The 12,667-nt window shown below is 47.8% G+C and overlaps 1 protein-coding gene across 10 annotated transcripts in view; it reads right to left on the bottom strand.

The window, feature by feature from the left end:
- The window catches only part of HECTD1 (HECT domain E3 ubiquitin protein ligase 1), a 665,243-nt gene that overhangs the window by 29,071 nt on the left and 623,505 nt on the right, over positions 1-12,667 (bottom strand). For all 10 annotated transcript variants that reach the window (XM_086936975.1, XM_086936976.1, XM_086936967.1 and 7 more), the window contains one exon: positions 1,407-1,557. In XM_086936975.1, coding sequence (XP_086793101.1) covers positions 1,407-1,557 — 151 coding nt within the window. The remainder of the gene's footprint in view (positions 1-1,406; positions 1,558-12,667) is intronic.

Genomic DNA, 12,667 nt, shown 5'->3' with positions numbered 1-12,667 from the left:
AGGATATATTTTTCCTAGCACACAGTTTTGGAAAACAAGTTTTGGAGTTGGTAAATAGCGACAAAGTAGGGAACACAACTCCAGATTCATGCTGGAAGGAGTAGAAAGAAAAGAACTGAAAGTGCAAAGGGGTGGCACCTATATAAGGCTCCATCACTCTGATCTTGGTTGCATTTGGCACTGTAAGGGGTCTGTGCTCAATGTGCTATAGGTCACAAGTTGACCTTAACAGGCCAAAACAGGCCAGAATGGTATGAGATTACTTGCATTCCAACCTGGAGGAGGCCATGCCTGGCAGTTCAGGATGGACTGCTTCCATGATCATTATTTTGCATAAGGAGGGCCTCTGTCTAGGGTGGCATGAAGTATGAAAAACAATGGAATGGAATGCGGCCAAAGCCATCGCCAGAGACTAATTTAAGCATCCCATCGATCAACTGGATCTTTGCTGAAGTTGACACTCTAAGTATGATGGGCATGCCCAGTTGCGAGTATCGTGCTGATATTGATGAGGCCCAAATAAATTGAAAACAAATTGGAGTTATTTGTGCTTCTGTATGGAGGACCCCATGACTGGCAGGTTGGGAAGGACTGTTTCCATTAGGAGCAGGGTCAGTACTGATTTGCATTCAGCAAACCGCTGTCTAGAGTTGCAGGTTAGGTGAAAAATGATGGACTGGAGTGAGATCCTAAGTAATCGCCAGCAGTTAAGATTAATTCAAGCATTCCTTCCATCACCTCATTCTTTGTTGCTATATACAACTCCATGTTGTCACTTCCTGGGGCAGCGTGAGGGAGCCATAGAGCCAATGGCGCCACCTGTCCGAGCACAGAAGTGGTTGCTATAAGCTCTAGATCCGGTCTGGTGTATAGGCAAATCAAAAGATTAATTATATGTGGTTAGAAATATCCACCAGAAACCATAATTTACAGTCACTTAACCTGGAGACTTAGTCACCCAATATAGCATCATGTATGACCCTCATTCCTTGTCAAGACACCAACTGTTGGATGATCTTACTTACTGTCCTCCATTTGTCTGCCAACACTTCAGACACCATGATCTATGACCTTCACAGACCAGCAGAACCGTCAGTCAGTCACTGTCACGCACACTGATACAAAGGCCCGCTTTGCTCAGCACAGTGCACAGTCTGGAGCCCTCTCAAGGGTATCCCTCTGCCCGGACCTAAGCCCTCTTAGCACTGTCCCCAGACTATCCACTCCAAGCTTCAGCGCAGTTTGAGATGCTTGACCAACAACACCACTGTTCAAAAGCTCCCCCTTCACTCGGTGAAGCACTATGAGCAGCTCCGAGCTCTCCGAGGTGTAGCATTCTGCCCAGATCAGACCCCACCCCTTTCACACTGCCCAAAGTCTCCCTTGGTGTAGCTCCAAGCTCATACCTGTCCCGAGTGTAGCCTAGCTTCGGCTCCGTGTAGTTGATGATGTCTTCTGCTATCCACGACGGGGACTGGTTCCCACAAAGAATCATTTGCACTTCCTCATGACTGAAAGAACTCAGCTTTTCCATAGGGAACACCCTGTTGAAGCCAACTGGAGAGATCAGAAAAGATGCAGGTTAGATGTGTTGTGCAAAAGAGAACAGTACATATTTATAAACTTTGAGTCCTTCTATTGTAACTCAAGGTTCGACATCCAGCTCTGCACAAACCAGAGAGACCATCTGAAACCAGCCACATCTGCTGAAGCGTCACAGCTGTCTGCATAGTAACTAGATAAGAAAGAATTCTAACCGGCACCCTTCTGTGCTATTATTGCTGCGAAGTGTGACATCCTTCAGGGAAGAGCTCAGCTGCGTCGCATTTAGCATGCATCTTTTACCTTCAGTAGGAACCGAGTCAATCCCTTATTACATATCTGTACACATATTTCAATGAGAAACAGCTTTTCAGGCAGAACTTTTTCCGCATCTAACTGAAAGAGAGCAGAATTAATTTTAATGGTCTAAAGTCTGAAATCATGGCTGTTAGCAGAAAAGCAGCAGCATGACCAGCAGAACAACCTGGTACATGCCCTAGCCCAGAGCATCACTTCACAGAGTTTAAACTGCATCAGGAAGAGATGCAGAGGTTCCTCTATTCATGCAGGGAACTATGTGGATATACTGTCACTTAATTTCATGCTGTCAGAGGATCATTTGATTTCTAAGCACAAAGCAAAAACCTCAGATACCCTACATTTTAAATGGTGGGGAGGTGTTGCGTTTACTATGCTTATCAGGCAAAGAGTTTATAGAACAGGGAAAAATAGTCTTTCAAAGACAGGCTTGGTACAAAACACATTCAGCTTTAACAGGTCTGTTAGAGTGCGGTCCACAATAAGTAGGCTAATGTGAAGGAAATACATAGGTTACTTACTTTCTAACCATCTGATCGTAGCTTGTAGGTCTGTAGATTCACATGCTCTGCAAACTCCTATCTAGTGCTGGGCATGGACTATTGCAAGCTGTTTTTGAGTCACAATGAAATGAAATGAAAATGTGATTTGTAGAGCGCTGCAACTGCCCTGAGGCGTCCAGGCGCTAGGAACAGAGAAAGCCCTCATAAGGTTACTTTTGTTTAAGCATTAAACAGGAGAGTTTTTAGCTGTTTGCGGAAGCTGGTCAGGTTGGGGTTGTTTCTCAGCTGCAGAGGGAGGGTGTTCCAGAGTTTGGAGACATTGTACGAAAAGGAGCGTCCTCCTGCTCTGGCTCTACAGATTCTGGGAATCTTGGTTAGAAATGCCGTTGAGGAGCGGAGAGTCTTGTTGGGCCTGTAGGGAGAAATCAGGGAGCGGTTGATGTCTGGGCCTGTTTCCCAGAATGTCTGGTGGGCAATGCAGAGCGCTTTAAATTTTACTCTGTCCCTAACAGGTAACCAATGTAAGGTCTTTAGGCCGGTTTTTATAGAGGTCCTCCGAGGGATTCCCAGCAGCGCCCTGGCAGCGCAGTTTTGGGTGCGTTGAAGCTTTTGTAGGGTGTAGTCTGGTGCTCCCAGGTAGAGGGCGTTGTTAAAATCCAGACGAGATTGGATGAGGCCCTGTATGATTATTTGTTTGGCCTCGAAACGGAGGAGGGGAAGGACTTTTTTGATCACCCTAAGGAGGCCAAAACAAGTGGCTGATACCTTGGTGGCCTGTGTATTAAGGCTCAGAGATTTGTCGAGCCAGACGCCTAGGCTTTTGATGTTGTCTCTGGGGGGGGTGGGGCCACTCCCATGCTTGATGGCCAGATCAGCTCTAAGGAGGCAGGGGAGGCCGGGCCCAGGAGCATGAGCTCAGTTTTGTCGTCATTGCGCTTTAGGCATGAGCTCATCACCCAGCTCTTTACATCTTCCAGGCAGGCCGCTAGGTCTGGTGGTGACTGGAGGCCGCTCTTCTGTGCAAGGGAAACCACCAGCTGGGTGTCGTCCGCATAGGAGATGATATTGACACCATGCGGACGAACAATCCCAGCCAGTGGCCTCATGTATGCATTAAAGAGCGTAGGGCTTAAAGAGGAGCCCTGCGGGACTCCGCATCCCAGAGGACGACTGGATGAGCGGGATGTGCCGTCGAAGACCTGAAAGGTTCTGTCTGATAAGAAAGATTTGAACCATGTCAGGGCATCTCCGGTCACTCCTAAGTCGGCAAGGCGGGTCAGCAGGATTTTGTGGTGTACCGTGTCAAACGCGGCACTTAGATCGAGGAGGATCACTGCCACTGACCCTCCTCGATCCAGGATCCGTCTTGCCTCCTCAGTTACAGCCAGTAGGGCGGTCTCTGTCCCATGTTTGGTGCAAAAGCCCGTTTGGGAGGAGTCTAGGAGGTGGTTTTCCTCGAAGACCGTTGTCAGGATGGTATTGACGTGTTTCTCCAAGATTTTCGACGCCCATGGGAGTAGCGAGATCGGGCGATAATTACTGGGGTTGGCCGGGTCAAGGGAAGGTTTTTTCAGTAGAGCTCGCACCATAGCGTGCTTCCATGTCATGGGAACTGTTCTGCTTACTATGGAGGAGTTCAGTAGATCCAAGAGAGTGGGAAAAATAGTTTTGCTGGCCAGGCCCAATGAGCCTGGAGGAGCAGGGTCACATGGGGAGCCAGTTTTTATTTGTTGTGCCAATTTCTCTAAGGTTTCCAATGCTATCAGGGGAAAGGACTCCAGCCACTTGGTCGGGTTTGAGGCCTGTGGTAACTCCACCCTTAGTCCACAAAGCAGCAGCGCTTCTCCTCAGATTGTTTCCACTCAGCAGGTGAGTATTGTAAGAGGAGTATAGAAGACAGGGGAGTAAAGTACTGTCCATTGTTAAATGAGTGTTGAGAGCATCTGTGATCACAGCTGGCTTTGGGGAGGTGGGTAGGCACATTGGAATCTATAGCACTACACATTAAGAACAGCTGGTTACAGTGTAATTAACATTTTCAGTGTGTAGCAGGTGCTCTGCATAGACAGTTCCTCCCCTCAGAGGTGGCTAGCGAGCTGAAATACAGGTATTAACATATTCTGGCCAAGTACAGCTAAAGATGTTCACCTAGTAATGTTTGGTGTGTGGGGTTGACCATGTAGCAAGCTTTAAGTGTCAGCTAAGAGAATGTTTCCTAAGAAAGCTACAGTGGCTCTGTTTTTAACACACAGAATGCCCTGTAGGCAACCCAAACAGGATACACTTGACATCTGAATTACATGGTGTATGCATTTCCAAATTTATATGGCAAAGCCAGCCTGAGAAATAGGATTTCCTATGTGTGACTCGGCAAAATCTACCAACAATTGCTTTGTCTTACTAGTGGATTGGAATCTATTGATGTAATACATGGACGCCCCCTTAATGTCTAATTACGTAAAACCCTTTATGCTAGAGGCGAGAAGATCGGCTTCTCAATAGTTGACGCTACATAGAACTAAAAAAACACATTTGAAAGGAACTTTATTTATAGATTTTTTTGAAGGTTTTATATAGCACTAGCTCCACCCAAGGGTATCAGAGCGCTTTACATAACAGGGGTAATACACAGGAAAACAGCAGTATCAGAGTACAGAAAACAATGTCAAGTCAAGTCAAGAGATTTATATAGCGCGCTACATACCCATAGGGTCTCAAGGCGCTTGAGGAAGGGTGGGGAATTACTTGTCGAATATCCAAGTTTTGAGTTGTTTTCTGAATGCTAGGTGGTTCTGAGTAAGGCGAAGGTGAGTGGGAAGAGAGTTCCAAGTTTTAGCTGCCAGGTAGGAGAAGGATCTGCCTCCCATGGTGGTTTTGTTGATGCGAGGTACAGTGGCAAAGGATTGGTTGGAGGATCGTAGCTGACGGGAGGGGGTGTAGAAGGACAGTCGTGTGTTGAGGCATTCGGGTCCAAGTTCGTAAAGTGCTTTGTGTGCGTGGGTTAGGAGGCGGAAAGTAATCCTCTTATTTACGGGGAGCTAGTGGAGGTTTTTCAGGTGACCAGAGATGTGTTCTTTACGCGGGATGTCTAGTATGAGCCTGGCTGAAGTGTTCTGGATGCGTTGGAGTTTTTTCTGGAGTTTTGCGGTGGTACCGGCGTATAGGGTGTTTCCGTAGTCCAGGCGGCTCGTGACCAGTGCATGGGTGACCGTTTTTCTAGTTTCGGTGGGGATCCAGCGAAATGTTTTTTTGAGCATGCGAAGAATGTTGAAGCAAGATGATGAGACGGCGTTGACTTGTCTGGTCATCGAGAGTGACGAGTCCAGGATGACGCCCAGGTTCCGTGCGTGGTCTGTCGGGATGGGTGCTTTACCGAGGGCCTCTGGCCACCAAGAGTCATCCCAGGCGGAGGGGGAGGTGCCTAAGATGAGGACTTCTGTTTTGTCAGAGTTCAGTTTCAGCCGGCTGTGATTCATCCGTCACTTAAAAGAAACAAAAATGTCGTAGTAGTTGGCTATTTTACAGTGTGCAAGGAGGACTCCAAAAAGTAGCAAAGCGATGCAAGAAACAAATATAGCATTTGGATTAAGTAAATAAATAAAAAGGAACCATTTAGAGTACAAATTGCGAGGAGAGCAAGTAATGTAAACAGAACACGGCAGGAGGGGAGAGAAAAGACAGAAAGGAGAGACGGGGCTACATTCCCCAATCTTTAGTGATGAAGTGTATTTTAAGGTTTCTTTTAAAGTTGGCATAGGAGAGGTTGCAGCGAAGGTCTTTGGGGAGGACCTTTTTTTGAGGCGATGGGGTATGAGGAGAAGAGAGTTGGTGCTTCTCAGACTTCGGGTGCAGCCAGTTTTTTAAGTTTAGTTGATAGGTAGGATGGAGTCTTCCGATAGAGGGTTTTGTGCACGATACAGGCAATTTCATAGGAGGATCTACCTTCAATGGGGAGCCATTTGAGGGCCTTGAGGGCGGGTGAGATGTGGTCGAAATGCTTACAGTTTGTGGTGAGTTTGGCTGCGAGGTTGAGGACGGATTTGATGGGGGCAAGATGGATTTTGGGGGTACCAGAGAGAAGGGCATTTCCGTAGTCTATTTTGGAAAGGACCAGTGATTGGGAAATAACTGAGGTCTTCAGCCGGAATAAAGGGTTTGATTTTTTGAGATGCCGGAGGGTGAAAAGTGCCCTTTTTGCTGAGTTATTAATATGGGAGTTAAGAGTAAGATTATTGTTGATGGTGATGCTGAGTGATTTGACAGATTCAGCGAGGGAGAGAGGGCAGTTTAGGGCATTGAGATTCGCTATCCATGATTGAATGGGGAGAGGGTTGTTTTTGGGCGAGAAGAGGATAATCTCAGTTTTGTTAGGGTTGAGTTTAAGATGGTTGCTGTGGAACCAGGTTTGGATCTTGGTTAGTGCTGTGTTGAGGTCTAGGATGTCAGAATGGGATTTTACTTTATAGTACAGTTGAGTGTCATCAGCGTACAGATAATTGCTACTAAAAGGCCACCTTCCGTCAAAAGCACTGCAGGAGCGCATCGGTGCAATGAGTTGGCCCCAGCAGCCTTGTTTATGTTCCAGGCGGATGCATGTGGGGTCTTTGAGGGGATCACTCTTGAGTCCTTCCGAGAAGTCCTTAACAATAGAGATTTTAAGGAGTGATAAATGTTCCCACTATTGCAGGGACGTTGCAACCGCAGCTAGATATAAACAAGATAGCTGTGTATGCTAATCCTGCATTCTGCAAATGTAAGAAGCAGAAGACGACACCCTGCACAGGAGATGTAAGGGGGTCTATGAGTTTGTTAATGTAGTAGTTAAACCATTTCAATGGCTGCACAGCAGGAAAGCGTAGTGGGCTTACACTCTTCATGCAGGAACTCTTATGGAGTTTGAGGTAACCAAACAGTAAGACATCAGGTGCTAGATCGCTAGACTGGGATGTCGGGGTCTGGATGCCTGAGCTGACCCTGATGTCGAGATAAAAATCTGGCAGCAGTAGAAGCTTCTCAAGCAGATGTACTGGCATCTTTAGAAGCACTGAGTATCATGGTTGTCTCACCTAGGTTGGTGCTGTAGGAGAGTAGGGTCTGCAATCCTATGATCACCCAGATTTTTTTGCTTTTGTTTCACTGGTTTACGACTTTCTCTGGCTGTGGGCCTGCCAATCAGACCCACAGCCTGGCTGTTCTCTTTCTAAATTACCTCATGTACCCTAGGTGCATCTACCAATTGGTACTGGGCCACCTTATCAGACCCTGTAACTCAGGGCATAGGTGTACCCAGGGCTGCCAGGGGCTGCAGCACGTATTGTGCCACCCCTGGCTGGCCTCCTAAATTTGACACAACTGGCTGCATGACAGCTGGGGCAAAGTCGTGTAATCACCCTTTGTTGTAGGTGTAGTATACCTATACCTAACCCTAAAATGGACACACAGATTCCTATCAGTCACTCCTATGGCAGGCCTTGACAATCCTGAAGGCAGAGTGCTTGGAATCGTGTGAGATGGTGCTCTGGCATGAGCTGAGCCTGTCTGCAGCTTGCGGAATCAAGTCCTAATAGCTGTTCCATGATATCGCATACCATATACTCTTAAGTGCATTATAATCCTCGCGGTTAAATGCTATCTTTGGTATTGCTTTATCAAAACATGTCGAGTAAGGTGTCATACGAATTGGAATACTAACCCCTCGCCAATTCTGGCGACGGGGTTAGCATTCCACCCTTCTAGAGGGACACGACATGTATGTAACTGTGAACCCCGGTTAAAGTTAACTGAAGCCTCAGCTCCACAAAATGGATGCTGCCACCACAGACACGAGTCTGACCCCCTGCAGCTGGGAGTCCTTCCAGCGAGGGGAGCCTGGACAAAGGGTTTCCTGTCAGGGGCGGTGCTAGCACCGTCCCAGACATGGTTTTGTGTATCCTGGGTAGGCAGGGCTTTACAGGAAGGTGACTGCTGAGTGGCACCCCGGTGCTCACTACGCATAGGCCGGTCTGAACCAGTTCCAGGGGCACACCAGCCCCTGGCCTGGGGAAGTCCGGCATGGCTGAGGGGTGTAACCACCCCCCACCTAGTCCCACCCATAGGCAGGACCTAGTCACCGGGTCAGCCCCCTTTTTTAGTATAAAGATGGGAGCGGGCCCCCTGTTAAAATTAGATCATCTTTGGAATCAAGATACCACTTTCTTCGAAAGGACTTCACGATTTCTTCTTCAAGATTCTCCCTTGTGGCTAAGGAGTAGTCACCCTGCATCCGCAGGCACCATCCTAAAGAACACTGCGGTCTGCTGCAAGTCCTTCATCACGAATCCGACGACCCAGCTCGACGAGACCCGGCTTCCCTGGCACCTCTGACCTCTACTCACCTCTACAGCCCAGCTGAGAACCGTGAGTGCGACGAGACCTCAAGGGACCGACGATCGCCAAGACTGCACGACATCTTTACTGCAAGCCCACCGTGTCCTCCACTGGTGAGTGCTTTGGGGTCCGAGAAGCCCCGACCCTGCGCAGCTCCAGCACCCAAGATCAGCCCCCCTGCATCTCCACGATCTGCGTGGGGCCCTTCTGCTGTTTGCTGTGCACCGCGTTGTTTGGCTACTAGCCGGCTGGCTTGTGGCCCTCTGAACGACGCCCAACGACTTCACGACTGCTGGTCTGGTTGCTCCAGGCTGGCCTTTGCTTCCTTCTTCAAGAGAGGCACCCCGGACCCTCCTGGTCCACTCCAGACGCCATTTTAGGTCCACCGCGTGGGCTTGAATTTGCCAAGGCTTTGTTGCCCAATCCTGGGTCCAGCGACGCCGACAGCTTCTATCTTCGTGGGACAGCTCGATCCTCCATCCTGGTCGCCGACAACGCCTCCTGGTCCGTGAGATCTTCGAGTCAAGCGTCACCCACTCACCTTGTCGAGGTGGCTACCATCCGGTGCCCTCCTGGTGCCACTGACTACTGGCTAGTAGTCTCGAACTTGGTCCCCTCTGCTTTCAGGTGTCATCCATCTTCGAGATCCAGGCTTGGATCCAACTGAACTTTCTTCACTGGTCACCGGCCAGCATCTTTTCTTCCGGCTCCTGGTCCGTCTACGAGGATTCCCGACGTCTTTTCAGACCTATGCAGCTGCAGCCCCTGGGCTAGGTAACTTCGGCATTTCGGTGCCCCAGCATAGCCTCACTATCCAAGGGTCAGAATCTATCTTCGTTTTCTCCCTACCAGGTCGGGTTCGCCCGAGAACACTAACTTTCTATTTCCTAACTACCATAGACTTTTGTCCGCATCTCGCGTGAGAGTGCACACACTGCACCCGAGTCCCCTAGGCCTCCTAGTCGTAATCTAACGATTCCCTAGTCAAGTCCTAGCGATTCCAAAAGCTATTAGTACTGTACTTACCTGCTAGGAATTTCACATTCCACTTTTAGAGTATATGGTTTTCCGTGCCCCTCGGGCATTTGTATATACTGTGCTAACTTAAGTATTTTTGTAAGAGTTTTGGTTTGTGCTTAGTACCCTGTCCTCATAAAGAGTACAGGGCTGTTGTGATCTTTAATAAATAACTGTTTATTTTCATAACACTTGTGTGGTGTCCTTTCACTTGGTATTCAAGGGGTATATGTGTGGTAAACAGCTGGCTTAACACGCCCTCTCGAGTCTTTAGCCTTAGACTGCTCGTATCCATGCTACTAGGATAGCTGGTCTATAAGGTTGACTTACAACCAATCATCAATAAGGGTTGCTGGACTGATACATAGTGTTCACCAGAATAGTGAGCACTGCATATCAGGCCACCTTCTCACAGGTGCCACCAGAATGAGGGTCTTTGACACTCGTCTAATTTTTCTTACCATAAATAAGATTAATTTATCCTCAGTGCACTACCCATGGACTAGGGGTATAGTTACCTGGAGGTAAAGCTTTACCATTTTGAATTTGTTGTGGAGGCAGTGCACCACATTTGAAAGTACTGTTGGCGGACTCTGGATTCATTTCCCACATGTATAATTGTTGATGTGCCAACCTTAGCAGGTCTGCTAAGTCTGTTTCCTCACCAGGGAAATGATCTGCCAGGAGCAGAACCGGGTTGCAAATAGCGCAATGCCGTATTGCCTGGGACAACACAGACTGCTGAGGAGTGTCTATGTGAACCCAGTGTCTGGATGCAGTACATGGCTGTCACAATGCCGTTCATTTGAGGACAACCATGCCTTGAATCAGCATGTGGAAAGCTCTGAGCAACAGGGTTTCCATGAGTTCTAAGCAGCTGATGTAGCAAGTGTTTCCCCAAGGGATCCAGGTACAGTGTACAGTTGTATGGTCGAGATGTGCTTCCCAAACCATAAGTGAAGCATCTGTGATAATGGCCACTTGTGGAAAGGGGTTGAGGGATGCCTGCCCAGCAACAAGTTGTTGCTGCTCCACCATAGGAGAGATTATGGCGTTTTGGCCTTTAAAAAAACACTATATCCTCCCAATGACCCTACCAACTGTATAACTGCCTAACTAGGCACTCTTGCATATGGGGCATTCCCAGTTTGTTGGGGGATGACTGCTACTTGTACCACAATAGTACCAGACGCCAATCTCATCCTTACCTGTAAAGGGAGGGGAAATGCTCTGTGAAAAGCAGGCAGCAGCTATTAGAATGCCATCATTCTCTGTTGGTTGTGGTAGGCTTTTCCTGTGACAGCATTTAAGTTCAACCACAAAAATAAATGGCTCTGCAGAGGCTGAAGTTGGGACTTATTCGCATGGGTGGTGAACCCGCGCTTGTGGACATTGTTGAGGGTGTACTAGGCATTGCTATCTACTTGATCAGCCAGTCAGTCAGGTGAGGAAACATATGAATGAACAATTGTTACTTACCTGTAAACAGGTGGTTCTCCAGTATTGGTGTCTTTCATAGATTCACATGCTTGAATATTCCCCGAAGTGAGAGTCCCACGGTACATAAAGATCGCAATAAAAATGCAAAAATATATGTATGTGAGAACATAACATAAGAAATAATAGAAGTACATACACAATTAAAACCTCTAAAACAATTCCTACATAGGAATGCATGATAGAGTGAGAAAACACTTGCAACATATCACTGTCATTATGTTAGTCCAAACTACAGCCAATCAGGCGCCAGCACCCTCTAGAACCTTCTCCTCAGAGGCTCAAGATTTTCGTAGCACCAAAGTGACCCAGAGTGCATGAGGAGAAGAGAGCCTCTGAGGGGAGGAGGGTGGGTCGCATGTGAATCTATGAAAGACACCAATACTGGAGAACCACCTGTTTACAGGTAAGTAACAATTGTTCTTCTCCAGTATTAGGGGTGTCTTTCATACATTCACATGCTTGAATAGAGTAGAGAGCAGTAACCTTCGAAGAGCTGAAATTGCTAAGCACAGCATGGAAAAGCTCAAAGACAGTAATAATACAGTCATGGAAAGCATTGATATCAATCACAGAAAAACATAAAGGAGGAGGGAACAGAGGCTCACCTTATTTGAAAAGATAACGAAGTACTGCCTGTCCCACTGCCGTATCCGCCTCATTAATGGCGTCCAAGCAGTAATGCTTGGTGAATGTGTGCCTGCTGGACCAGGTGACTGCACGGCAGATCTGGTGAAGCGGCACACCAGCAATTGGGCGGTGGATGAAGACATTGCCCTGGTAGAATGAGCCCTCACTGAAGACTGCAAAGGCTTTCCAGCTTGTTGATGGCAGAAGAAAATGGCTGAAGAAATCCAACGGGCAATCGTTGGCTTGGTAACTGGATGCCCGTTACGCATACGTCCGTAAGCAATGAACAGTTGGTCGGACCTACGGAAGGGGGCAGTTCTGCTTATGCAAAATTTAAGGCATCGTTTGATGTCCAAGGAATGTAATCGCTGTTCAGCCAGAGACTTTGGCTCAGCAAAGAAAGTTTTCAAGAACACAAGCTCATTTAGATGGAAGTCCGTAGGCACCTTTGGTAGGAAAGATGGGTTGGTGCGAAGCACCACGCCGTCAGGTTTGAATTGAAGAAATGGTGGTTTGATAGTAAAGGCGTGGAGGTCACTCACGCGACGAGATGAGGTCAGAGCAAGAAGAAGAGCAACCTTCCAGGTGAGGAACTTTAAGTCCGCCCTATGGATGGGCTCAAATGGCGTTTTTATTAGTTGTGTTAAAACAACGTTGAGATGCCACGTTGAAGGAGGGCGCCGAAGAGGCGGGAAATTCCGGAAAAGACCTTTGAAAAACTGACGGATAATTCTGGATGAGCAGAGGGAGGAGGAGCCATCTTGCCGGAAACGAGAGATTGCAGCTAGGAAAAC

The sequence above is a fragment of the Lissotriton vulgaris genome, chromosome 9 (assembly GCF_964263255.1).
Source record: "Lissotriton vulgaris chromosome 9, aLisVul1.2, whole genome shotgun sequence".
Lineage (NCBI taxonomy): Eukaryota > Metazoa > Chordata > Amphibia > Caudata > Salamandridae > Lissotriton > Lissotriton vulgaris.
Note: the sequence above shows the minus strand (reverse complement) of the source record. Positions and strands in the feature narration are given on the sequence as shown.